We start from the raw sequence: 26,414 nt of genomic DNA on the forward strand, positions 1-26,414 counted from the left end.
GTCTGTGGATGTGATATCAAAAGGGTTGGTTTGTGAACAGAACAAAGAAATAGCTTCTTGTTAAACTAAGAAAACCGTCACTGGTAGCTTAGATAACTAATCTATCGTGTCAATGCCAATGTTTGATGCGTTATAAAAAGAAAATAATTTGTTACCGTTACTAGTTACTTCATTTAAAAAAGTAATTCAGTTACACCCCAGATTACATACACCAAAATGTAAAGTGTTACTCCAAATGTAACTAGTTACAAATTACCGTTCTTACTCGCATAGAAGCCGACCCCCTAAAACTATTTTTATAATGATAATGGAGGTAGAAGAAACCTGTAGAAGCAGTGAACCCTTCATATTTCTTAGCTTTTGAAATCTTGAGAGCTTGCATATAAACACTTAGCTGAGACACTCCATATCGATTTTGTTTGGAGTTTCAAACCACTCAAAATATTGTTCTCCATTTCTGGGTACTGTTCAAATGTGAACACCCTTCAGAGATATTCTATACCAGATTGAAGTGACCACAAGAGTACTCACCACGCAGAGGAACATATATTTAATGATTTGCATTAAGAAAGTAGCGGAATAACATACTAAACTACCATGTAGTAATATCGGTTGAGTTACAAAATGTTTTTGATGACGCGTTACAGTACTCGTTACACAGAAAGTAACTGCGTTTGAGGAATACAGTCCTTTGTAACACGTTAATCCAAAACACTGGTCAATGCACAATAAAAATGATTAAGTCAGCTAACTCGCTCACAAATGTTGTGGCTTAGTACTTTTATCATTTTTTTAAGAGTACATTTTGATAGTGAGCACGGCGGCTGAGCGGTTAGCGCGTCCGTGGCACAGTTCTGAGGTCAAGGGATCACACTCTCCTGTGTGGAGTTTGCATGTTCTCCCCGTGATTGTGTAGGTTTCCTCCGGGCACTCTGGTTTCCTCCCACATTCCAAAAAACGTGCATTAATTGGCCGGTCCGAATTGTCCCTTGGTGTGAATGAGCGAGTGAATGGTCTCTGTGTGCCCTGCGACTAGCTAGCAACCAGTTCAGGGTGTCCAGTGCCCATTGCCCGAAGAAAGCTGGGATGGGCTCCAGCACCCCCGCGACCCTACTGAGGATAAGTGGTGTAGATAACGGATGAAATGGATGGATTTTGATAGTGTTTTTTTTTTTTTTAATATAACTTTTTATTTCTCACACACACTTTGACAGAGGTTTGATTCCTCCATCATACAGCAACACAAACAAAAAATATATACAATTGACATACCCATGAAGCATTTTATGATGAATAATGTGCTTAATGTATATTGCATTGAATTCTGATGGCAGTTTGTATGTTTTTCGCCCAACTTTATTTACGCTGAAATTGATTAGCAATCTCGCAAGGAACTCACAGACAATACAATAAAGTTATTCCAACAGTTACAGACTGACTTTGTACATGCAACGATTCTTCTGTGGCACATTTTTATGACGTAATTTATGTTGCGGGTAATTACAGACCTACAGCAGAACTGTGCATTAAATGCTAAATATCTGCCAATTTTCACTTAGGAAAACAACTTAATCAAATACAGATTTCCAACAAGTTTGTTTTGATCAAACAATAGTCCATAAACAGTCATTAGAAGCCACTATGCTCATTCCAATGTGAATGCTTGCTTATTGTGTATAACATTTTCGCACAAAATCTGTCCTCAACAAAACTTCATAAAAGGGAGGAAAACATTTCAATCAAATTTTGGTTCCTCTCTGTGTCCTTCAGATCAAACCGTTACTGCTTTGTCCTGTCACTTTTTGCAAGGATGAGACAGTGCCAGACTTCAGCCTACCTCACAGGAGCAGCACCAAGGAACAACTGAATGAGGTCAGTCATTGCTAAAGCTTTCCTATTATTTTAGTAATTTATCTTAACCCTATACAAGGAAAGGGCCTGAGGGTAAAAACAAACACTGAAATATTACAGCAGATTATTTAGCTGCATGAAAATAAATGTTTGGGGGGAAAAAAAATGAGCAAATGCAACTATAAAAAGAGGGGGGTCAAACCTGGATAAAAGTACTACTTTGAATGATTCCATTATATATCTAGTAGGACCAGGATTTTTTTAATTGTTGTAAACAAATCGACCAATTTTTGTTCAATATGACACAGTGTTGAGAATTATTTTAAAACATAATTCACCAGTTATTAAAATAATTTAGAGCGTTTGATTTTTTTTAGAGGGTGTGTAAAATAAAGCGCAACCAAGTGGTAAAGAAAACATCATTAAAAACCATATTGATTTAAATAATAATCCAAAACACATGAACTATCATACAAACATGCATTTTTCTCACTACTCATAGGTCGGGACATTTACAGATGATGAGCCTCACTTAGAGAAAGCTGACAGTATTGGTCGATATCTTGCTGTCCCCTAAAAACAAAAACCTTTCTATTTCTATTTCTTTTTTCATTTTTATTTACTTTTTCATTTTTTTGTCTTTGTTTATTTTATGATTTATTTCATTTTCAATATTTCATCTTTTTTTTCTCTGTTTTCACTTCATTTTTCTTTAATTCATTTTATTTTGATTTCATTTTGTATTTTGTGTTTCTTCGTTTTTTCTTTATTTCACTCTTTTTTCCCTTTCCTCTGTTTTCGTTATTCGATTTGTTGTTGTTGGGGGTTTTTTTGGGTTCATTTTGTATTTTTGTATCTATTATTTTTTCTTTATTTCCCATTTTGTCTTTCTTTGGGCTGGACAAAAAAAAATGAGAAAGAAAATGTTGCGATTTGGTCACTTTAAGTTACCATGGTTTGTTTTTCTCCTTGTCCTTTTAGCACTCAATTTTCATTGGAAGACACAAAAGACGTCTAGTGGTCAAATCATACACACTGTCCCTTTAACAGCGTTTTATACTCACCAACACCACAGATTTACGTGTTAGACTACAACTTTTCACTCCTTAAAAATGCCTATCAATTTGAAAAAATATATATTTACATCTCAGCACGGCGGCGCAGTGGTTAGCGCGTGTGCGGCACAGTTCTGAGGTCGTGGGAACCTCCTGCGTGGGTTCAAATCCAGCTACCGGCTTACTGTGCGGAGTTTGTATGTTCTCCCCGTGCTTGCATGGGTTTCCTCTGGGCACTCCGGTTTCCTCCCACATTCCAAAGACATGCATTTCCGGTGGATTGGCCGGTCCAAATTGTCGACTGAGCGAGTGAGTTGTCTGTCCCCGTGTGCCCTGTGATTGGCTGGCAACCAGTTCAGGGTGTCCCCTGCCCACTGCCCAGAGATGGCTGGGATGGCCTCCAGCCATCCGCGACCCTAATAAGGATAAGCGGTACAGCTAATGAGATGAGATGAGATGAGGTATTTACATCTTTTTCAAATTTAAACAACAAAAATAGTCACTCTAGACAACTATTTTATTCTATGGCTACTTTGTTTTGAAGCAAGACAAAGTGTGTGTAAATAAACCACTCCAATGATAGCATTAGATTCCTATTTGGGTAAATGTTTGCCTCTTCCGATTTAAAATAAGCACACTTTGGGTTTTTATTTGATAATCTGGAGACAGATGTTGATTCACGCGTAAAAATAGAGTAAGATGTAAAACCTTCTGCCTTTTATTTCAACAAGTTGGCATGTGTATTGTTTTTATCAGACGACCTGATTTTGGGGCTTTTTTTAAAACCAATTGTCCCATTTTTTTTAGTTCTTTTGAAGAAAGCTGACCATTTCTAGGGAAAGAAACCCCTTTTTTTGTTGGTTATACAGTGCACAGTTAGAAGTCGCTTGGCACAGGCTAACTGGGTTCAGCCAAGTAAGGCTTGAACCTGGCAAGGAAAGAGTTAAAGAAAGCCTTCCAATTATCACTGTGGCAAATTTCATATGCCAGCTCATTTAGAAAATGAGGAGGTGTCAAAGGGAAATTGAGGCCATGCATTGGTTCAATGCCAGGCTTTAAATAATGCAATTTAGATACTGGGAAAGTAATGAGAATTTATGCAAAACCCAGAGCAGCGTTATAAATGAATGTCAAAATATGCGTTCCAGCAAAATGCCTGTCAAGCAGCACCCACAATTCCGCCGAACTAAACTCAATCTAGGCGTTCATTTATCTGTCACGAGCAGGAGGCCAGAAAGAAAACGGAAGCTTCCTTCTTTAGGGTTGCTGAATTGACGTGAGCAAAAATGTTTAATGAACTTTTTTAAATACACTGTTTTAAGCTATTCAGCTTTGCAATTGAAATTCCAGGCCGATTGAAAACCGCTAATCTGTTACCCGCTCGTACTCATTGTGTCCGAGTGTTATGGCGTCTGTTTTTTCTCGCTCGCTCTGTCGATGGGTACAAAAAGATGTCTCTTAAAGGTATTACCAAGCATTTTTTTTTTTCAATTAAAGATAAACCGTGTAGTGTTCCCACCCATAATTATACAAATATGATGCAAAATATTCCGCTCACGGGAGGACTCGAGAAATACAATCTCAAAGTTGACCCATGTGGCTTGTTTTCTGTAGAGCTGTGACGTCCTTCAAAATGGCAAATCCCATTACTACAACATCAAAATCCTGGCCGCACTGAAACAGACAGCGATTGTAGGGAACGGGGATTGCACACTGCTAATTTCTGCTTGGAGCAAGGCAATAGTTGCTTTTTGTTTATGTTTTTTACAACATGTGTCGCAGTTGGTATAATTTGGGCCAGGGCTGCCAAGGATTTTCCTGTTTTGTTTGCTCCCAGTTGGCACTTGTTGTCTTCCCGCCATGTGTTGTTTGGCCGGATAGCCTGGCGTTAACGCCGGTTTTGCATTCCCTCCCAGCTTTGCGTTAATTGCCGTAGTCGTTGCTAATTTTCCCGTTGTTGGTTTTATGTTAGCCTGGCGACTCACTTTGTGTTTTTGATCAACTAGCCTGGCGTTAGCCCCACATTTGTCGTGTTCCTGCCGGCTTTGTCATTGCTTCCGTAGCTGTTGCTGCTTTTTGTCGTACTTGCCGGTTAGTCCGGCTGCTCACTGCGTGTTTTTGGGTCGGCTAGACTGGTGTTAGCGCCTGTTGTGCTGTGTTCCTTGGATATATTTATTTCCAAACGGCTTCGGGATTTACACCGTTGCCGTTGTAGCCGTTTTTTGTTGTTGGTTCCCTGTTAGCCTGGCTGCTCACTGTGTGTTTTTTGTTGGGCGTACCTCACATTTTTTCACGAAGGCTGCAGATGCTTTTTTTTAATTGGTCCCACTTTGGCGGCTCTATGTGTGTTTTTTTGCCGGTTAGCCCTTTTTTGGCCCCTCACAGTTTTTAGACCATAAGTGCATCCACCTGTGGCACACAAAAACTACTAAAACTTAAAGCACTTGTAACCAGTTCGACAAATTAACGCAAACAACTATAACAACGACTGGCCTGCTAGGGCGCTGGTGTTACTCTGATGACGGAACAGCTCAAGATGACAAAGGCATGATCTCAGAAACAGACTGGAATACCGAGACCTCTTTATTTTTGCGGTTAATAGGGACCAGAACCACCCATTAAAAGTTGAAATCTGGGAAGTAGAGCTGCACATTTATCAAAAGCCACCAAGGGTTAGACTTACCGAGAGTATACAACTATAGATCTCTAAATGATAATACACAACGCATAATTGCAGTTAAAGGGGTGGTTTTATTGTCGTTAAACAAAGTAAAAAATGAAACTGTAGGGCTTCACCTTTCAGAAAAACTTGCGTAGCATAAGGCCAGACCGGCAGCCCTTGCTATTCCCTCGCTATTGCCTCCGACTGCGCCTCATTCGCTTCACCAAACCGATAATGATCCACGGAGAACCCGGTGGTGATCAGCATTTCTTTGAACTCTTATTACTTTCCACAGAGTCCGATTTAATTAACGAATTCATTTTAATGTAACCAGCCACTAAAAGCTATTGGTCGTGGTGCTTCCCAGTTTGTTTTGATCCACTAATCTGTTACTTGTCCGTGCTCATTGTTGACGCGTGTTTACGCTGTTTCTCTTTCTCATTTTGTCATTGGGTACAAAAGGATGTCTCTTAATGAAAAAGTCAAAAGGAAGAGCGGTGCTTGTCAGATAACAACACAACGTCGCTTGACAGCTCTGACAGGGATCGCTGACATGTTTTGAGGAGGAGGGCCCTGAATGAGTGACGGCGAGGGAGGGCAAGACTGAAGATTGCGGCGCAGTTGTTGACAGCGTTGGATACGAAATATCTCTCTAATTCTCTGCCAAGTAAAAGGCGCACAGACGCCGACGTTGTCACCCTGCCATCCGCGTCTACCGCGTCCAACCATCTGGCTGTCTCCATATTTCCTCATGTCTGCCTGCCCTCGTCTGAGCCGTAGTTTGTTTTCTGTTTAACCGAAGCCGTGAATCACAAACCTTGTGTCGTTGCCGTCCTTGTATGTGTATTTTTTTGCATCTACATACCTCTATATTTTGGGCAATTGGTCTGCTTATTAATGCTCACATATCCCCTAATCAAGCGACAATCAACCTTAAAAATACAATATGGCTGTAAAGTAAGCTACTTTTAGTTATTGTGTATTTCTCAGACTGCTATGAAATTAACTTGTTTAACCTGTTTTTCTATTTTTAATATACAAGTAATCATCACACACAAACACAGTCACATTTTCAAAGATCTACGTTTTCAGTCTATTTACATTGTAATGTAATACGCATGCGCGACTGCCTTGTATATTACTGCACATGCATGACCTTTAAATAAATACGCCTACTGAACCGGATGTGGTCAGAAAGATCCGGTCAGCTGAACAAGCCGGCTGGCGGGGCGATCTCCTTCATGCGGAGTAGTAAAAACGCTATTTTTACTGCCTCTACCCGAATTTTTTGGTCAGCAATGGGTTTATATCTTTATAGACTGTTAGGTTTAATTTTCTAACATTTATAATAAAACACTCTACAATATAGGACAAAGAGAATCGGTTCTTTATAATTAGTTACTTTATTAATCATCATATTGAGAGCCGCCCGTTCTGCGTGTTGCCTCGGCTGACTCTGAAGAAATCTCCGAACCTCCTTTCTTTTTATTATGTTTTTTGCCCTAATACATGCCTCTTTACTGAGGGGCGGGGATTCTATCTAACAAAGGAGACTGCTACGTAGAGTTAATCAGTGTCTTTTTTGGAAAGCTTGCCTTCCGGCTGGTGATGGAAGGTTTCCTCTGGTCATGGGTGAGACTTCCTTTTCTTCATTTCATGCTCTTTGGCATGAAGAGGTCATTCCAGGTCAGGGAACATCCGTTGGTATGTGAGACACGACTCTAGGCCTTGGAGAATAATTTACAAGCTGAGAACTTCTTCTAAATGACTAAGAATATATATATATAGCGTATTAAATGTCAACTGTGGGATAAATATAGTTATACAACCCCAACATCCCCTCCTGTTTATCCAACCGGTGATTTAATACTTCATTCAACTGTCACTTCGCAATACGATTTTTAACAGAGAAATCAAGAACACAACAACAGTTGTTACACTTAGAGGTTGTCGTCATAATGACCAGGATCTGAGTAAAAATCATGAAAATGCAGAGACAGGCAATCATCATCAACATTTGTGTCATTACAATTTTCACCATCATCATTTTTATGGTAATTGCCAGAGTCATCGTCAGCATTGGTATCCGAGGGCAACAGAGCATACAAAGGTACCATCTTTGCCTGTATTGGGGCAAGAGCTTTTGTAATTAGTCTCGTTAGCAATGTTCTTATGCACGGAATACAACAACATCCACACAATGTGAGAATATCCGCAAAAACGGGTATAGTATACATTTTTTTTTATATTTTCCAAACGTATCTCCAAAACCATCCCACATTTGTGTGTCAACTCTTTAGTGGTCTTTCATCTTGTTGTTAAGTGACCTGAGGCCTTCCAGGGCCTTTGTCAGACTTCCGTCTGCTGCCGTGTCGTTCGGTATGAACGTGCAACATTGGTCACCAAAGATAGAATAGACCCCTCCCTTTTCAGCCAGTAGCATATCAACAGCAATCCGGTTCTGGAAAGCCATGAGGGAGGTAGCAGTTGCTCGTTATGGCGGAGAAACCTTGTTCTGTTTTGTTTCCTAACTTCTGCACATTGAAATGGATATAGTTTATTCTGTCAATATATTTATTAATTGTACACCAATAACAAATCAAAGATTCAAAAACCCGCTGCTACTTGATTTACTAATTTGTATTCATCTGGTACGCCTCTTGGAACACCAATGCTGTCGATGTATGTAGGATCATTGTCACTCCAGGCATAGGTAGACCTTTACTTTTCCATGCATGTGGTAACAAGCTCTTCACAGATGCACACAATCCTGTGGTATTGTGCGGTAGTCTATCATACAACTTGTCTCCTCCACACCACCATCAGATGTCACTCCGGGAGAGTGGTTTAAATGTTATATTGACTGTCAACATTTTGGTGACATTGTATACCATTCAGACTATCACAAAGTCCGATTCTATTTATACAGGTAAAATTATTTTGAACTACTCTTTTAGAAAACACAGGCTTATGTTTTTCAACTGTCGTTCCGGGGTAGGTTTGATCCCAGAAAGAGCAGTTTCCGTTTGGTACAGCATTATTCATTACGTTTATCAGGCACTCTGAGTTCAGAGTGGATTTTACAACTCTCTTTTGAGGCGAGCACCCATACACACAACACAATCCGTCATGACAGCATGTGCCGCCTGCTCAGCCATTAGCAACCAGTTGTTATCTATCCTTGAAATTCCTGTGGTAACTTTGAACCACCCATCAATGTCTTTGACTGACATGCTTACTGATGTGATATTTGTCGTTAGAGAGTAGTTACTTAATTTTGGCTGATCAGTCGATTTCATACTGTCATTTACACACACTACGACCGGAAAAAGGAGTCCAGTCCCGAGGACCAGGCCCACAACGTGAAACCCCAGCACGTGCTGTTTAAAAAAATCTGACCCCGGAGGTCGAATTGTCTGGTTTGTAACGGTTGTAAATTGCTTCTTTGATGCTGCAATTTAACCCGATTTTTGAAATACTGGGCCTCAGAGCTGTCCCCTGGGGTCCAGTACTCCCCTGCTTCCGTTATAACCAAATACTCCCACGCTTGGAACGCTCCGTGTCCAAACACGTACCACCAGTACTCCTCTTAATACCCCCTGAGCTGCGCGCACCATTACTTTGTTTGGCCCGAGGGTCACATTTGGGATTTGTTCTTTAAGGGTGGTTCTGCACGCCCTAGTATCACAGAGAAATTTTACAGGAGTGCCTTGAACTAATAATGTTACTTCGGGTTTGATTGTTTCTTCAAAGAGAACTCTTTCGAGATTAAAAATTCCTTCTTCCCCAGTTAACTATTCATTGTTTTGATACTGTTCTACTGTCCCTATTTTATCATTACTATCTTGACCCAGTCACGCTGTTTGGTGTTGCTCAGCAGAGCTTTCTTGTTCACATTCAAGGACATGTGACCTTTTGACTCGCCGTGTGTGCTACCCCCACCCCCTTTGAGCGTAGCTGGGATGTGCTCCATATCACTCCCTTGGCCTCGCTGTTGATAAGCGGCGCAGACAATGGATGACTGATGTCTTTTTGTGCAATTCACTGGCACTTGAGAGTCTCGTTAATACCATTGTGCTTACGTAGTGGGATTTTTTAGTAAATTGGCCGGATTACTCTATGTCTTAAATTTTTTCTCTAAATTTAAGTACTAGTAGACATTATCTTAGTTTAATCAATTTCTACCCATTTATTTCTCATGCAATTATTTTTAAATTGGCATGATATGTCTCAAAATCAATTAATCCGTGATTTTCATTTCTTATGAACCTCTTCAAGATTGTTCAATCTATTTCTCATTGTCTTCTAAAAATTCTCTTCCATAGAAACCGTTCCCTTTTTAACTTAACCAAACCATAAGTCAGTATTTGTTACACATTTGCTTAACACTTGTTAATCGTAACACTCATTCTAAAAAAAAAATTCAGTGTGTAATCAATTGTCCTCCCAATTGTCCTTTGGGCTAAATTTGTCAAAATTCCAAACCCTCACACTAAACATCAAAAATCCCAAAAGATCAACAGAAATTATCAAAAAATGCCAAATTGAACTCATGTCATAACTTTTCTTATGTATTTTCTTATCTCTGTAATCATAATCAATCTTTTGTTATTGATTCAATATAGAACAATACATACTTGTCACTTATGAATTATCTTGTTGAGTGTATCTATTTTGTTTATTCATTATCTTTATTCTGCTCAACAATCTTTGTTTCTACGCACTAGATAGATAGATAGATAGATAGATAGATAGATAGATAGATAGATAGATACTTTGTTCATCCCCGAAGGGAAATTCACATTTCCAGCAGCATCCCTGAGCTGAGAACAATCGAGAACAATCGAAAATAAAATGGGAGCTGCTGGAGTGGCTGCCATTCGTGACGGCGCCGGAAGAAAAGATTCAATTTGAATCATGTACAAACAAACAAACAAACAAAACCTCGATGGGTTTCCCTCCAGGAAAAAAAAGAAAAGGCAGGCTGCTTGGTTTCATTTTGTTGACACACATGGTTACCTATGACCTGTCTGAGTTTTTAGGCCGCTTGCATGCACAACATGCCTGAAGTGAATCATGCAACAAGAGAAAAGCTACAAGGTGTGTGAGTGTCTTTGTTCTAAGCATCTTTCCGAAATCCCTTGTATATAAAGCTAAACAAATCTGGTCTGACTATTAACACTAGTTTCTTTCCTGTTTAAAAGGAAAAAAAATTTCATTCAGTGACTGAAATAGCTTCATCTACGTTATTGATTATTTCTAGTCTCGATTCTTCTTTTCTGTAATACGAGAACAACTAAGGAAATAATCTTTTTACGTAATACACCTCTTTTGAAGTTGTCCATTTACGAACAAGAAGATTGACACTAAAATTATGGACCATTTTTAGTCAGCTTCATTGCTTTAATCGTCCTTTCTTTATTAGGAGCAAAACTACACGTCTTAAAGTTATTACCCTTTGCTATTCGCATTTTCAACGAAAAATGATTAGTTGTTCACTCAAATATTCTTTCTTTTTATACTATTCTGTATAATTATCTTGTGTTATATTCTCAGTGTTTTCATTTTTTCACTTACCTGTCTTAAACGCATCATTTATGCTGGGTACGCAACCTTTTTTTTTTCTTTAAATTTTCTTATCATTTAGTTTACTCTTTAACAAAGATTTAACGCATTACAAGTCTTGTCATTATTTTCGAATTCGCTGTACGAGTTTTTATTTTCTTTTCCTGCACGCCGATCTTAGCTAATGAGATCTCGTCTCTTCGAAATTACGTCATTGTTGTGGGTAATTCTTGTCGAGTGACGGTCAGTCTTTTTATTAGACAAACGGCTTTCTTCCTCGTTCAATTCATCAAAGAGAGCTTGCTTTTACGGCTCATTTGCTTTGATGATTGACATCACGAATTATGTTGTACTAAGATGTTAAAGAAAGAAGTAGAAAAATGGAAAAAGACAAGCCTGTTATTCGCAATTACCGTCAACAAATGCAGAAAATAAATTAATAATTCGATGATCAAAACTGAACGAATACGCAGATATCTACTATATCTGTCACCGATTTATAAGTTCGATCTTTGTATCACTAAATTTCAGGGGTTCTGCCAAGATCTTTAAATCTTTTAGCAAGCTAGTACACGGAATTCAAAATTCCTATCATATTATCATTATTGATAGTTCAGTTAAAAAAAATCATATATATCAGGGTGTCCCCTGCCCACTGCCTGATGATTGCTGGGATGGGCTCCAGCACCCCCGCGACCCTTCTGAGGATAAGCGGTGCAGCTGCTGAGATGAGATGAGATATATATTATATATGTGTGTGCAGCACGGTGGCGCAGTGGCCAGCACGTGTGCGGCATTACTAAGGACCTGGGAACAGGTGTGTGTGTCCACTGGCTGCTCTCATTGTTACGATTTACCTACCTCTTTCAAAAAACATGCATTTCAGATGGACTGTTTGGTCCAAATTGTCCCTATGTGTGAATGAGCTAGTGAATTGTCTAGCTTTGTGTGCCCTGCAATTGGCTTGCAACCAGTTCAGGGTGTCCTCCAATCGCTGCTCGATGATCGCTGTAATGGATTCCAACAAGATGAGATCTTCTTATCATAGTTATGGTTCATACCGGCCGAATATGAACACAAAACTTTTCTGGCTCTCACCATCGTTCATCCCATTCAAATGTCTTCATCATCGTTAGTAATGCTACTTTTTTCCCTCACCGTTCTTCCATTTTCTCCTCAGCGGATTGTTGAGCCCAAATGAGACAAGAACCAAATTCTGAAACTCAAAAATATCGTTAGAGCAACACTTTTGCTGTAAAATCCAACTTTTCCTAAGTTTCTTTTGTAGTGTTTTCACGACAGTTCACTAATATATATATACTTTTGTATATATATATATATATTCTTTTTTAGTCTATAATATTTTTCATTATGGCAACAAAATAGTGTAGTTTTTGTATCACTACAGTATTTTTGTAGTCAAATTTATTATTGTAATACTTTGCATTTAATCTCATTTCTTGTTCTAAAGCAAAACAATATGTCATGTCTATGTTCATTTGCCTTCAAATAGATTTTCATCCTTTACATAGTTCTTTTATTTTTATAGCTTATTTATAAAATTACTGTCACATGTTTTGCACAATGTTGACAACCCTTTTTTTTTTTTTTTTTTTTTTTTTTTTTTTTTTTTTTTTTTTTTACTACTACGGTGGTTGTTTTTCACCAAATGCATATTACACAAATCTCAACTGTATGTAACCTCTTACATGCAAATATTTTTGTGTAAATATTGTATCAATTATAACTTTCCTTAATTTAGTGTCCACTTAATTCCTGCGTCCTCATATTTACCTTTTTTTTTTTTTTTTTATCATTCACAGCTTGCTCGGTGTCACGTGTGAATGCCCCTTCTAGATTTAAAACATTATTCAACCCAGAAAGATACTCCCTTTTCTCTTCTTCACTCCTATCACGTCATCTCTTTTAATTATTTACTGCCAAGGTCGTGCTATGACCTGTGATCCTCCTTCAACATCTGCCAAAATTTACTTTCTTTTTCCTTCTTGATTTACTCTCTTGATCCCGTGAATTAACTGCGCCTCCAATTTTGCACAATGACCAATTATCTCAGACCATACGTCCGTCATTCTCCAATCCACCTGTGCGTGTTCTAACAACTCTTTACACAGAACAATTTATCTATTGATTTATTTATTTATTTATTTATTTATTTTTTTTAAAGTTAAATGGCCATGTACACATTATTTTCTATCCATGCAGATATATTTTTAAATTCTCATGATCTGTCTCAAGATAATAATCAGCTATTTTATTTTTAAATTCCTATGATCCAACCTATTCAGGATCAATCAGTTTATCGTTATCTATATCTATTTTTTACTCTGTCAATAAGGAGGTCCACTTGGCCTTTTAGCCATTGAGAATTGGGCGGTAAAACCCTACCCTCTTCACCTATAGGTGAAATAATTTCCTTTGACGAGCTAACTTCCTCCCTCAGTAAAGAGACGCGGTTCACTATATGGCCCCGTATATTCGTTATCCTCCCTTTTAGGAAACATTACGGTATTTCTACAAAGGTAATGCCATAAATCGCAAATGGTTTGCATCTAAACAACGCATTTCAAGTCAATGAAGATCTTCAACAGCACTCTATAATGTGCTCCACACTACCCATTTACTTACTCTAGATGTAAAACAGTTCAATGTTGAAAAAGTAAGGTTTTTTCTTTTTTTTTTTTTCCAATCTATTGTATTAAGGTTAGTCTCACTTAATTTTCACCAAATTATCTCTCTTAATATTTAATTAACTTTCCCCTTTATGTTTCTCTCTCTCTTTTTTTTTTTTTTTTTTTTCTTTAAACCAATTAAATCTACTATTTTAGCTTCACCTATTTAATGTGAAAATGGCATCCATTTATTTAAGAGTTATCTTACTCATTTGAATTTCACTCAATTCATTTTTTCCATTTTAATTGAAAGAGAAAAAAAAGTATTTACAAACAATTTTTTTTTTTTTTTTTCAATATTTTCGGTATAAAAATGCCCTTATCTCAAATTAGTGTATTCAATTCACTCAATTAGATTTTTCCTAGTCTTCCCAGTCCTTTTTTTTTTTACCAATTTTTTGAACTGAAAAAAGGAATGTTTTATCTTATTCGGTATTATTCCGGCATTATTTTGATTTAACGCATCTAAATAGCTCATTTATTTTTTTCCTAAATTTCTCACTTTTATTCAGTAACACAGAGGCTCGATTGCGGTCGGGTCTTCCTTATAAATAACCCTTCATCTATGAGTTCATCGAGTATTTATTATTATTATTATTATTATTATTTTTTATATAAAATACAATTGCCCAGGGGCAACTTTATATTTCATTCGCTCTTTCTCAATCACACAGACGTCTTGTTTTTATCGTGATCACGTTCTTACATCTTGTTCTTTTTCCACTTATTTTCAATTGACAGAGGACTCCGCACATCCTTGTGAAATTTAACTAACTTTAAAGCGCTGGGTTAGGGGAGTCCACACCTCCCGCGGAATTTTAACTGTCTGAAAACTATTTACCTGATAGAGTCTAGAATTGTCAGGGTTTTTCTGTTAAGAATCTGCCCCCCTTTTTAATGGAGGATTCTTAATCTTTTCGAAGGAGGTTCCTTAAACCTTAAGAACCTACCCCCCCCCCGCTCGCGAGTTATTTTCTTTACCGGTTATTTAATGCACACAATGTTATGAATAAATTTTACTCACGATTCTCTGAGTCCTTGGCTTTCCGTCAACCGTCAGATCCCAGTCCGCGAGGGAAGGTCCAGTCCCGGAAAAAGGGTCTTTATGCTGTGGCCACAGTCTTTTCCTGGATTTTCCTCTCGCGTCCTGGAATCGTCTAGTCTTTTGGAATCCGGCTCGAAGGACCAATTAAATGTTAGGTTTAATTTTCTAACATTTATAATAAAACACTCTACAATATAGGACAAAGAGAATCGGTTCTTTATAATTAGTTACTTTATTAATCATCATATTGAGAGCCGCCCGTTCTGCGTGTTGCCTCGGCTGACTCTGAAGAAATCTCCGAACCTCCTTTCTTTTTATTATGTTTTTTGCCCTAATACATGCCTCTTTACTGAGGGGCGGGGATTCTATCTAACAAAGGAGACTGCTACGTAGAGTTAATCAGTGTCTTTTTTGGAAAGCTTGCCTTCCGGCTGGTGATGGAAGGTTTCCTCTGGTCATGGGTGAGACTTCCTTTTCTTCATTTCATGCTCTTTGGCATGAAGAGGTCATTCCAGGTCAGGGAACATCCGTTGGTATGTGAGACACGACTCTAGGCCTTGGAGAATAATTTACAAGCTGAGAACTTCTTCTAAATGACTAAGAATATATATATATAGCGTATTAAATGTCAACTGTGGGATAAATATAGTTATACAACCCCAACATAGACTCAACAGTGGCACCCATTTACTGACCACAAAACTGGCTATATACGGCGACAACATAAACAATCTACAATCATGTCATCTGCTACCAGCATTGTTGGGCATTGTTGACAAATAGTATTTCGTAACAGTTACGAGTTACTTAATTTAAAAAGTAATTCAGTTATTTCCTGGAATACTGTGTTGTGAAATCAACTGTAAATAATTAGTTCAAATGGATTGACAAATTAAACTGAAGAGGCAACGTTAATCTTTTCAACTCGTCTTGCCCTCTCGGTGCATTACATTTGTTTTTTTAGATAATTTCAGGAGAACAGATGAAAAACATTTTTCTTATTCTGAAGGGTGGCTACACGACAATTTAAAGTGACGTTTTTTTGTTTCAAAGACAGGAGATAAGATCTAATCAACCTTTAATCAGTTGCCAACACAATACAATTCAATCACTTTAAATAGTTGAATTAAAACTATCGTTTGATTCAAAGCACATGTTCTGACATCATTTCATCATTTCTTTAGAAGAAACCCTTTGTTGGAGAAAAAAACCATTGTCCCCTACCTTTTTGCCCCGGCCACAGTTGTATGTGTTGTATAATGTTAAGTTTAAAATGAAACTAGAATGGCTGTGTGCCATTAGTGCATCACCCAAATGAGGACACAAAACCATTTTTGGGTGGCATTAACCCTTAGGTGAGTGATTTACCTGACTGCTAGGAAATGATTGTGATCCTGGTCAAACTTGATCTAGCCTGTGGGAGTAAAATGTATTTCTGGAAAATCTCCTGATTTATCAAACCCAAAGTCCTAAGTAAGCTTTTTCGTCAGTTTTCACTTATAGGGTAACCTACTCGACTGCTTGAAAATTAAGGTGTTGCTGTTCAATTTAGTTCTGGTCTGGGAGAGTGGAATATCTTTCTCGTAAAAACTGCCTGGTCAACAAAATCAAAATTCTGATTCAGTGTTTTTCAATATTTTTCACATCCCGCGTAACCTGCCTGACTGCTTATAAAAAGTGGTGGTCATATCTTAACTAGCCCTCCTTTTCTTGGGCGGGCACCCAAACAAACAAAAAGACATGAACAAAAAACATATATGTGCTTTGATCCCAAACAAAATTATTATAACCCCCTTGCTTTGCTTGTGATACAATGCATGTTGATGTATGCATATATTGTCGAGGTCTCAGATCTGAGACTGTATCAGAAGATACGAACAATCCATCCGGTCAATTTTTGTTTTCTGTTGCCATATGTTTAAACTCCTTCCCTAATCGCTTGCAGTCATTGAATAACGAAATTGCTCTTCCACTGAAAAAAAACAACAACATAATTTCTAGTTATGCACTACAGTGATGGAAACGATGATATAGGATGGGAAAATGTTAGCACAGCCCACTCCTTTCCCCACTATTTTATTATTTCTTTTTTTTTTTTTTTGCTTGATGGAGGAGGGGGCATGGAAATGAGAAGAGGATTAGGGGGCGGATTTAGCAACATTTCTCTTCTGCCGAGCTGTTAGTTAACCCTTCCCTGCCGTCAGCGTCCGTCCTGTCTCTCTTTCTATCAACTAACAGCAATGCACTTTCTTTCTGTCGCCACCACACACACATACAAGTCCCTTCCCCCAAATTCTTGCTCTCAGGGGCGGGTTCCTAAATCCTTTTGAAGTCCTAAGCACTGCAGAAATCCATTGAGAGCCATGTATAATGGCTTTTAAGAGCGAGTGTTTAGCTATATGCCGACCCTATGGCTTATAAACCGCTGGCGTTTTAATGGATCCCCCTGCTCCCACCTCTTTTTTTTCTCTTTTCGCCAGTGCTAAATCCAACGGATTGTCTCTCATTATCATTTAAATAACCCCCTCTTTCTACCCAGAATGCGCCATGTTGAATGAACTCTACATAGTTCGGCTAATTCCAAATGGCCTTGGCCTGCGAGGCTTAGGTCAGAGCACACACGCGGAACACACCTTTGATACCTCTTTATACAAGCACCTCTAAACACAATAACTTTGATGTACGAGTTTTATTCGGAGCAAAAGCCTTGCTTGCTGTACGAAAGAAGCAGTCCCAGAGGCTACCACCAGAGACTGATCGTAACCGCCAGCAGCAGCCGGTTTCAATTTGTGTTTGCAAACTACTAAAGGGAAGAAAATAATGTAAAAAATGTGATGTAAAAATATTTTGTGTTTACATGTATTTAAAGTTACAGTAATTTTAATTTTAGGTGTACAGTTAGTGCTTATATATCATCAACAGTCTCTCATTCTCATACTTGTTAACCTTAGTCAATTACTCCGTGTATTAATGGTTGCCACTCTCCTTTTTCAGTGATGATAAACTTTACAAACACAACACGACAGCTAATTACTCACAGGAAAAACGTCTATGTAGAGTCCTGAAACAATGTTTGTAATCTACAATGAAGTTGTCGCCTGCTACAGGTGACTAAGACGCTCCGGATTAATTTCGGAAAGAGCAAGACAATCATTTTTTTCCCACTGTATAAAAACTGATGTACAGCATACACAATTTGAAATGATCTTAAAACGTATAAAATACAGAGAAAATGTATGAGTTGCCAGGTATGCAAACTCCATCAGTCCTCCTTGCAAACGCACCCCAGTCCCCCCATTTCCTCCGTACCATGCCCACACCTTCGATACAGCAACTCCTTCACTTTGTTAAGATCTTTGTTGAATTTTGTGTGCGGTCTTAAGCGAAGGGAAGCGGGAAATGAGGCAGAGGTGCTGAAATAAGGATGTTATTTCATAAAAAATCCAGGAATAAAGTAACAAACAGGGGTCACAAAACAAATAACATTCAATGACAAAATCCACCCTGACAATATCCAAATCAGGAACAAAGACCAAAGCGAAAATAAAGATTCAAGGAACCAAGTACCCCGCGACCCTACTGAAGATAAGCGCTCCATATAATGGATGGTTAGATGGAACAAAGTAACAAACAAAGCCAAACTTGATCCAAGCAAAAAAACACAGACCAAAATGGAAAAGCAGGGAATAAAGTAACAAACAAACAAGTTGGCCCTAAACTAGCAACAAAATGGAAACTGGAAACAAACAAGACAAAAATTGGCGTAGCAATTGAAAGGCAAATGACCTGACGGCGTGTGCTGTCACAGCACTCAATATAAAGGCCTAAGATTTTTTAGGCACAGGTGTGTAAAGATTTGTCTCAGGTGTGCAATGCTTCACATCTGGTTGGCGCCCTCTGGGGGAAGGTGGCATGCTGGAATCTAAAATTGTTGTAACAATATTATGTATCTTATTACTGTATTTTTTCATGTGTAATTACTATTAGATCGTGTTTTCAGTGATAAGGAAGATGTACAGTATGTGTTTTATAAGTATTAAGTGTTCACTTGGATGCTTTTGGCAGCCCTTTGAGACTCTGTGGTTAAGGGCTATGCAAATAAAAATGACTTGACTTGGTAGTATCGGAATGGACTAATTAGTTGTTAATCATTAAAGATCGGGAAAGTTTGCTTCTTACACGAGCAACTCGAACTACGAGCATGATTCTGAAATGAATTAACCTAGTATGCAGAAGTACCAATTCATTCGTAAAAGGACATACGATATAAAATTTTCCACCATAAAACAGGTTTTGTCTTTGTGTGCATCGATGACCTCATGCCTAGTTTCCCCATGCCTTTCTCTCCTCCCCTTTTTCGCTCTGACAGAGAAGGGATCAGGGAGTTTGCGATGGGCACGAAATAGCCTTTTGATTCCCTGCAGAGCCTCCTTTCCGGTTCACGGCGGGACTTGTGCCTAATCATCACCACAGGAGACGTCCAGCAAATCAGGGGGCACATAGGCGTTGATGAGTGCTGAAACCTAAGAACAGGTGTGGAAGAATGGATGAGGGGCACCGGGAAAGGAAATTGGGGGAGCTTGTTTGGATTGAAGGCAGACCCGAGGATGAAATTGCTCGAGCAGAAAAGTTCCCCCCAGAGGCAGGGGGAGAAATTGCCTATCTGGACAGAAGAATAAAGTGGGGAAAAGTGGAAGTAGAGGGAGGGATCTCCAGATTGGAACTCCTGCTGGGTGAAGACAGACGGTGCCAGAGAACAGAAGAATATCCGGCTTTTCTTTAGCCACCATATTCTTGTTTGGTATTCAGAAACATGTGTTAGAAATCAGAAGAGGGGCCTTGTAATCTTTACCTCTGATTATAGCTATTAAGATATACATATTTTGCTTTTCTCCATATTGGTTGTTCATTTTCCTGTGTAATCTTCGTGGAGACTTAATTGAATACTTTATTAAAGGAAATTGATTTGAGGAAACTGCGCAAACAATAACACTTCAATGCCTGTGCAAAGAGGTTGACGTTTGTTTTCCAAAGTATAATTAGGTTTTGTTTTTTGTTTCTATCTAATATGACTTGGGCTTTCCCTGTCAATATGTACAGATGAATAGAATAGAATAGAATAGAATAGAATAGAATAGAATTTCTTATTAACGATAACAACGTCTGGACATTGTAAGTGCAATTTATTTATTAACGATAATGCAATAAAAAATGGTGCTTAGTGAAAAGTAGTGCAATTACCTTCAGCAGCAAACCCATTTTTCAATACACCTGGCAAGATATTTATTTTTCACAAGGTTGCGAGATTGTTTAGGTTGGTGATGGCCCTCTGGAAGAAACTGCCTGTTAGTCCTTGTATAAGAGCCCTGTAAGGCCTACCAGAGGGCAACGGGTCAAAGAGGAGGCAGCTGGAGTGAAAGGCAAAGAAAGCTCAGAAGCACTAGGGATCCATGAATGCTAATACACGGTGTTAGTATTGTTTGAAATACCACTCTTTCTCTTTCCTAAAATATTTGGGCGAATAAAATGCTTCATCCAGCCCCGTTTCAAGGTAATGGAACTCGCACCAGTGTCCAAAACCAATATCAACATCCATGTAGTGGTTATTTTACAATCAGTGATTAATGAATAGATGACTATATAAGTCAATCCTGCGAAATGGATGTATATATGCATAGATATATATTTTTTTTTTAAATCTAGGTTTGGCTGGTGCGTCCGGAAATAATTGTTTATGCCATTGGTTTCGGTGACTGTTATCAACATCCATGTCAGACTTGGGTGTTGGTATCGCTTTATAAAGGTGGTTCTTGCATCCTTCACAAAAAAGCTGGCAGTCTTATGTTGTCTAAATTTAGATGTCATTTTTTTTCTGCTGCATTTTTTTTCGTCATAATTGGACGTAATAAAATCGTATTAGGTTATCTGACACCACTCACAGGAATTATATCAGTTGGGAATAATGCCATCACATTCTCTCCACCCTAGAAATTGAGTGGTAAGATTAAAAAATATAAAATACAATGTTTGCAATTGTTTACATTGTAAATATTACATCAATACAAAAACAACGACAAATAAAAGTATCTTTTTTTACAACAGCAACAGTATTTTCCTATCTATCTATCTATCTATCTATCTATCTATCTATCTATCTATCTATCTATCTATCTATCTATCTATCTATCTATCTATCTATCTATCTATCTATCTATCTATCTATCTATCTATCTATCTATCTATCTTTCTATTTACCTTGGTCATATCAAGAGGGGTGACCGACAGCAAAACAAACACATACAATAACAAAGAAAATAAAAAGGGAAAGAAATAGCAAAAAACACACACAAACATTTTTGGACCATGGCCAACCCAAACACCCAAACAAGTTAGGCACCTGAGTTGGTCATGCTTTTGTCCCTCCAGATGGAACGGGACACAAGAAAGAGTCCATGTTACTCCGGTCAGGGTGACACAACACAATATTTCGTTCAACAGCAGGGCGCGACAGCTTTCACTGGTTTACCCCTGTTGCATCATACAGGTGCCCCGCCCATCCCTTAGAACGCGTCCAAAATGCCCATTATCCTTTTACATAACCTCTCCACTCATTCCTATCACCAACAAGAGCTCTAGCTTCCACTAGATTTAGACCTCTTTCCTGCAGTGCACTCATAACACCATCCATTCAAGTCAATCGCGTCCTTCTGCTTGGTCTCCTTCCATTTACTTCTGCTCTGTAGATCGTCTTTAACATTCGCTCCTCATCCATCCTCTCCATGTGTCCGAACCAACCGAGTACTGTCTTATCCACGTGCTTGCTCAGGTCCACTACTACTCCAGTTTAAGGTATTTTCCTAATAATTCAACATTACTACAAATTAAATTTCCCTATGGGTTATATACACTTGTATCGACCATCTTTAAGAGTTCCAATACCTTAAAAATGTTGTCTCACAATATTAATAGTCACCCTTATTTACAGAAGTATCTAAGAATGTTGATATGTTTATAGAGTTAAGTATTCATATTGTTATCAGTCTGGAAATTGAACATCCTTAGTCTGCCATTATTTGTCTTAATGCTACTTTAATAATCTTGGGCAGGGGTTAGGAACCCACGGCTCTTTTCATGAGTACATCTGGCTCGGTGATAAAAATAGATCATTTACTGCATTGTTACATGTGAAGATGATTTTAGCATGTACGCAGCCAAGAGAACACTAAAATGGATTATGGTTTGGTTCAGTATGAAATAGTGTACAGTTTTAACTACTTTTTACAGACAATGTGTCACACCAACAGACCCCGTCTTGGCAGTACATCGCTAAAGAATTATTTAATGGAAGCTTATTAAATAATGTATGTTCACCGTTGAGAAACTTTATGAAGAAAACCCACAAAACCATAGTGTAAACACCCCAAGACTCCACCCTGAGAACTTTGATTGGGTAAGCGGTAAGAATGGGCGAAGGTATACCCAGAGAGTGCACTTCTTCCCCTTGCCCAGCGGCCTCTGAACTGGAGGTAAAAATGTTGGAATCCTCGTTTGCAGTGTTTTTTGACATATTTACATAAGCACTTGTTCGCACCATGTCTTAAGAAAAAGTCTTTAGGGTACAAATGATGGTCAAAATGAGTCTCAACACTCTTAAGTAACGGTAGGAGGGAGATAAATTTTACGTGGTATATTTATATTGATATGGGACACACGCTCTGACATTATTATAGTTTCATAGATTTGATCAAATCATCAAACGTCACACAGTAAAATAAAAGGTGCTGCAGAATTAGCCTTTACCTGGAAAGCAGGTTTGGCGGTTTTGTTGAATTTTGTCTAAAAATATATGGTGTGGTTCTCCTAAAAAAAATATCAAAATATTTATGCTCTTCTATGCTATAATCAAGGGAAAGATCGTAGTGATAATGTTTTATTCTGTTACCTTATTATAACACATCATGAGGCTAAAGAGCTAAATTTAGTAAAGTACAAATTTCATCCAGACATTTATTAGCTGCGTATGAGTGTTATCTTTGCGCTTTTGCGCATGTCCGAACGTGGGGTGGCGATCTGGAGTCGCTACATAGGCAGCAGGCTGGCTGAAAGGTTAACGCGAATATTGATATTAAAACGGTGCTGCTTCATCATGTCTTTGTCAGGGAGTGAAATGCGCTTTAAAGGTCATTCTTGTTCTCCTCTGCCTCCCTACAGAGTTCCACTCACTCGCTGTCAGGCCGCGACTACTCGGTAAGTGACATTTTCATGCTTCATAGCTTTACGGCGGAATTACAATCTTCAACGACCCGCTTTATGGCCCCGGCGCTCTACATTTTAATTATATTAAATAGCGTAATGGAGAAATCATGATATTAGAAGCATTCATTTTGTCTGGCTGATTAAGTGCTGGCAAGGTGTCCTGTACTACCTTGGCGGAAAGTGTGTTGTTTTATTAGCATCTTGGTTTCCTTCTTCAAAGAATAAAATAAGGCCTAAAATAAAAATCCAGCCCAAAACAGGGCCGCGGGTGTAAAAACCCTGACCCAGCACAAATTAACCTGATTTGCAGGGCCGATCCCGAAGCAAACCTGAAATTTCGTATTTTATTTGAGAGTACTCTGGAGGAATGAATGAATGAATGAATGAAAACTTGAATAATTGAGCCCTCCCCCTTGAGTTGGCTTATATTTACGATAAACACAACACAGGTTTTAGGCAAAACCTTTTTATTGCAGTATGAAAAATAGAAACATTTCTATTGCAACTGTTTCAGAACAAAAGTCAAGAGAGTGAAATAGAAAGGCCAATATAACTGTGCCACCTATACCTTCCATTGAACAATATTTTGGAAAACAAAACAAAACAGAAAATTCAAATAGTGTAAATAATACAATCTAAAAACATTTAACAGTATGAAAAACAAAAACTTCTACCGCAGCAACTGTTACATAGCAGAAGTCAAGAGAGTAAAAACATGGCTCAGTTGCCATAGTGTTTTTTGTTCAGGAAAAGAAACATATTTCCAGTTTTGGTTGCAGCTTATTGCGCTGTGTAGGGTGAATTTTTGTATGTGTTCATATCAATTTTCGATAGTAGCGGACCACTTTAACACAAATAACATATGGCATTGTATTATTCTTTTGGAAAAAAGTCCACACTGGCTGTGGTTCTGCACTTCCCTATTTCCACGACCATAAGGCGCACCGTGTAAAAAGGAGAAGTCTCCATAGCTGGTTCTATTTCTGTAATAACACATGCGCAGGGGCCCACTGCTGCGGCCACCTTACAACAACACAGAGAAGCATACAAGTGGGCTTATAATAAATACATAAATACAGTGGGAGCAAATCTGAGTTTGGTTTTGGTTTATTTAAGGGTTATTTAATTGTTTATTACTGATTACAAAATAAAATACATGAATAAATACTTGTCAGAATTCGATTTTCAGCTTCATCCACTTGTGAAGCATAGATTCACTCTTACTTAATTTTCTCACAGCTGCTCCGTTTTCAGGTTCCTTAGCGTAGCATAGAAATCCACACATCGTGGCGGCCAAAAACATGGGAAGCATTCAATGGAGAGAAAGTGAGGTTCTGGATTTAATTAAAATTATAACTTTGTTCAGACTCAGGAAGCTCTTTCAAATTGTTAGATATGCTAGTTCTAGCATCCACGAGTACTTCCGCAAACACTGCATTGCGTGTGACGTCACGTGTCCTCTTCTGTGCAATCAGAACATGGAGGCATTCACACGCCTAGAACAATCACCCACAAACATCCACTTTTACCCCAAAATTGAGCAACTAACTCTGCAGTGTGAATGCCAGCCTCATCGTATCCTCATTACCTTACACACAGGAACCATTGCACGATAGGGTGCGCCACTCAATTTGAAAAAATGCGACTTTTGTGTATGCCCTATGGTCACAAAAATCCGGTATTTAGCTTCTAAGTGCATGCAGATTTAGCCCTCTCTTCTACCTGGCAGGCAGGATCAGCTGAAGGCAGGCCAAGGAGAGGTTTTAAAAGTGTGCCTGTGGGTCACACAAGCATGCATAAACTTAGAGTGGCCAACAAAGCTGGGTTAGAGAGAGAAAGGCTGCGCTATCTACATAGAGAAGTGGCACTTTGAGAATTTTGGTAGTGACGTAAAGTTGTTATCCCAGGACAATAAAAAATGATCTGTTCCATGTACTTCCCTTGTATCAATAATATCGATATTTGGATTGAGCCGCCCACACCTACTGGTTTGGCTCCGGTTCTATTTCCTTTAATACCTTTTCTTGTAAGCTAACATTGACAATAAGGTTAGTCATGTTTGTCATCGCGACAAAATATCCGCTTGCAAATGTTTCAGCTAATTCTTTCACAGCAGTCACACACACACAGTTTGTTCACAAGCTATTTATATCCACTTGTCTCACCCCTGCCCGTTTTAAAACGGCACGTTTGTGCTCATTTCCCTGATGTGTGTAGTCTCTTGGTAATCGAGACAGCCGTCGTCCTCTCTGTCCTTTGCAGTAAGACGAGTTCGCGAGGGAAACATTCTTAAAAGCGTGCTACTTTTAGCCGACGAGTGGCATATGGCAATTCTTAGCGCGGACCGAAAAAAGCTATGGAAACAAACAAAACGATGACAACGGCCGACGCGGTCTGTCAATGCTAATCGGCCTCAAAGGAACGTCCCTAACAGAGTGAAACTTCAAAAGCCATCGATCTGCTCGAATCTTTTTTTAAATCGTTTTAATAGAACATGTCACTTTCCTATTCCCCGGCGGGTGAATTTTCCAAGATGAAAACAAGTATGTCCTTCCGAAAAAGAGCGGCAAGGCCTTTGGCTCGAGCTGTCAGTTTGAGTCGGACGGAGCAAGGCTTTCTCTTCATCTGAAAGGAGGACGGATGTGGCGAAGGCTCGGTGGGCGTTGATTTGCGGGCGGCATTGTGCAAGCAAAAGATAGAGCGGCGAGGAGGGCAGGAAGTCTCATGTTGTCTGTCTCCACTTTCTCGGCTTTTTCCGACATCGCTATCTGCGGTGTTTGTAGCCCGCGGGTATCTCCCGGGTGCTGAGCTCTGACTCGCAATCTGCTCAGCTGCCGAGCCCACTTGATTTCTGCAGGCATCTCATCTGTAAGTGCTTCAGGGCTTTACAGAATGATGGTTTCGAAACGGGGGGGCAAGAGGTTGCAGGGTCGGGGTGGGCTCTGGGGAGCTTACAGGCAAAGGCTGAGTGGGTATGGGAGGAGGAGGAGGTCTTGAAGAAGGCCAGGGGCTGGACTGTGTGGTATGGCCTGCGGAGAAGGAAGGAAGAAGCCTTGCATGTGGGTGGAGAGCTGTGTTTGAGGTGGAAGACTGCTGTGGGAGGGTCAGCCAAGCTAGTGCAGAGTGTGGAGGACCAACAATAGTGACACAAAAGATGGTTGAGTCCTGCTGCTCATTCACACCAATTAGATTTGGCTGTTGCATCAAAGCTTGGAGTTTATTAAGACCAATCTTGCCATATGTAGAATTAAATGTATAGAGAAATACCTTTAAATATATGCCATGTAAAT

General features: G+C 38.9%; 1 protein-coding gene across 5 annotated transcripts in view; it reads left to right on the forward strand.

The window, feature by feature from the left end:
• Window positions 1-26,414, forward strand: part of fbrsl1 (fibrosin-like 1) — a 486,912-nt gene that overhangs the window by 201,578 nt on the left and 258,920 nt on the right. For all 5 annotated transcript variants that reach the window (XM_088335576.1, XM_088335574.1, XM_088335572.1 and 2 more), the window contains exons 3-4: window positions 1,771-1,872; window positions 23,080-23,115. In XM_088335576.1, coding sequence (XP_088191702.1) covers window positions 1,771-1,872; window positions 23,080-23,115 — 138 coding nt within the window. The remainder of the gene's footprint in view (window positions 1-1,770; window positions 1,873-23,079; window positions 23,116-26,414) is intronic.

The sequence above is a fragment of the Urocampus carinirostris genome, chromosome 5 (genome assembly GCF_059441175.1).
Source record: "Urocampus carinirostris isolate Australia breed hairy pipefish chromosome 5, RoL_Ucar_1.0, whole genome shotgun sequence".
Taxonomy (NCBI): Eukaryota; Metazoa; Chordata; class Actinopteri; order Syngnathiformes; family Syngnathidae; genus Urocampus; species Urocampus carinirostris.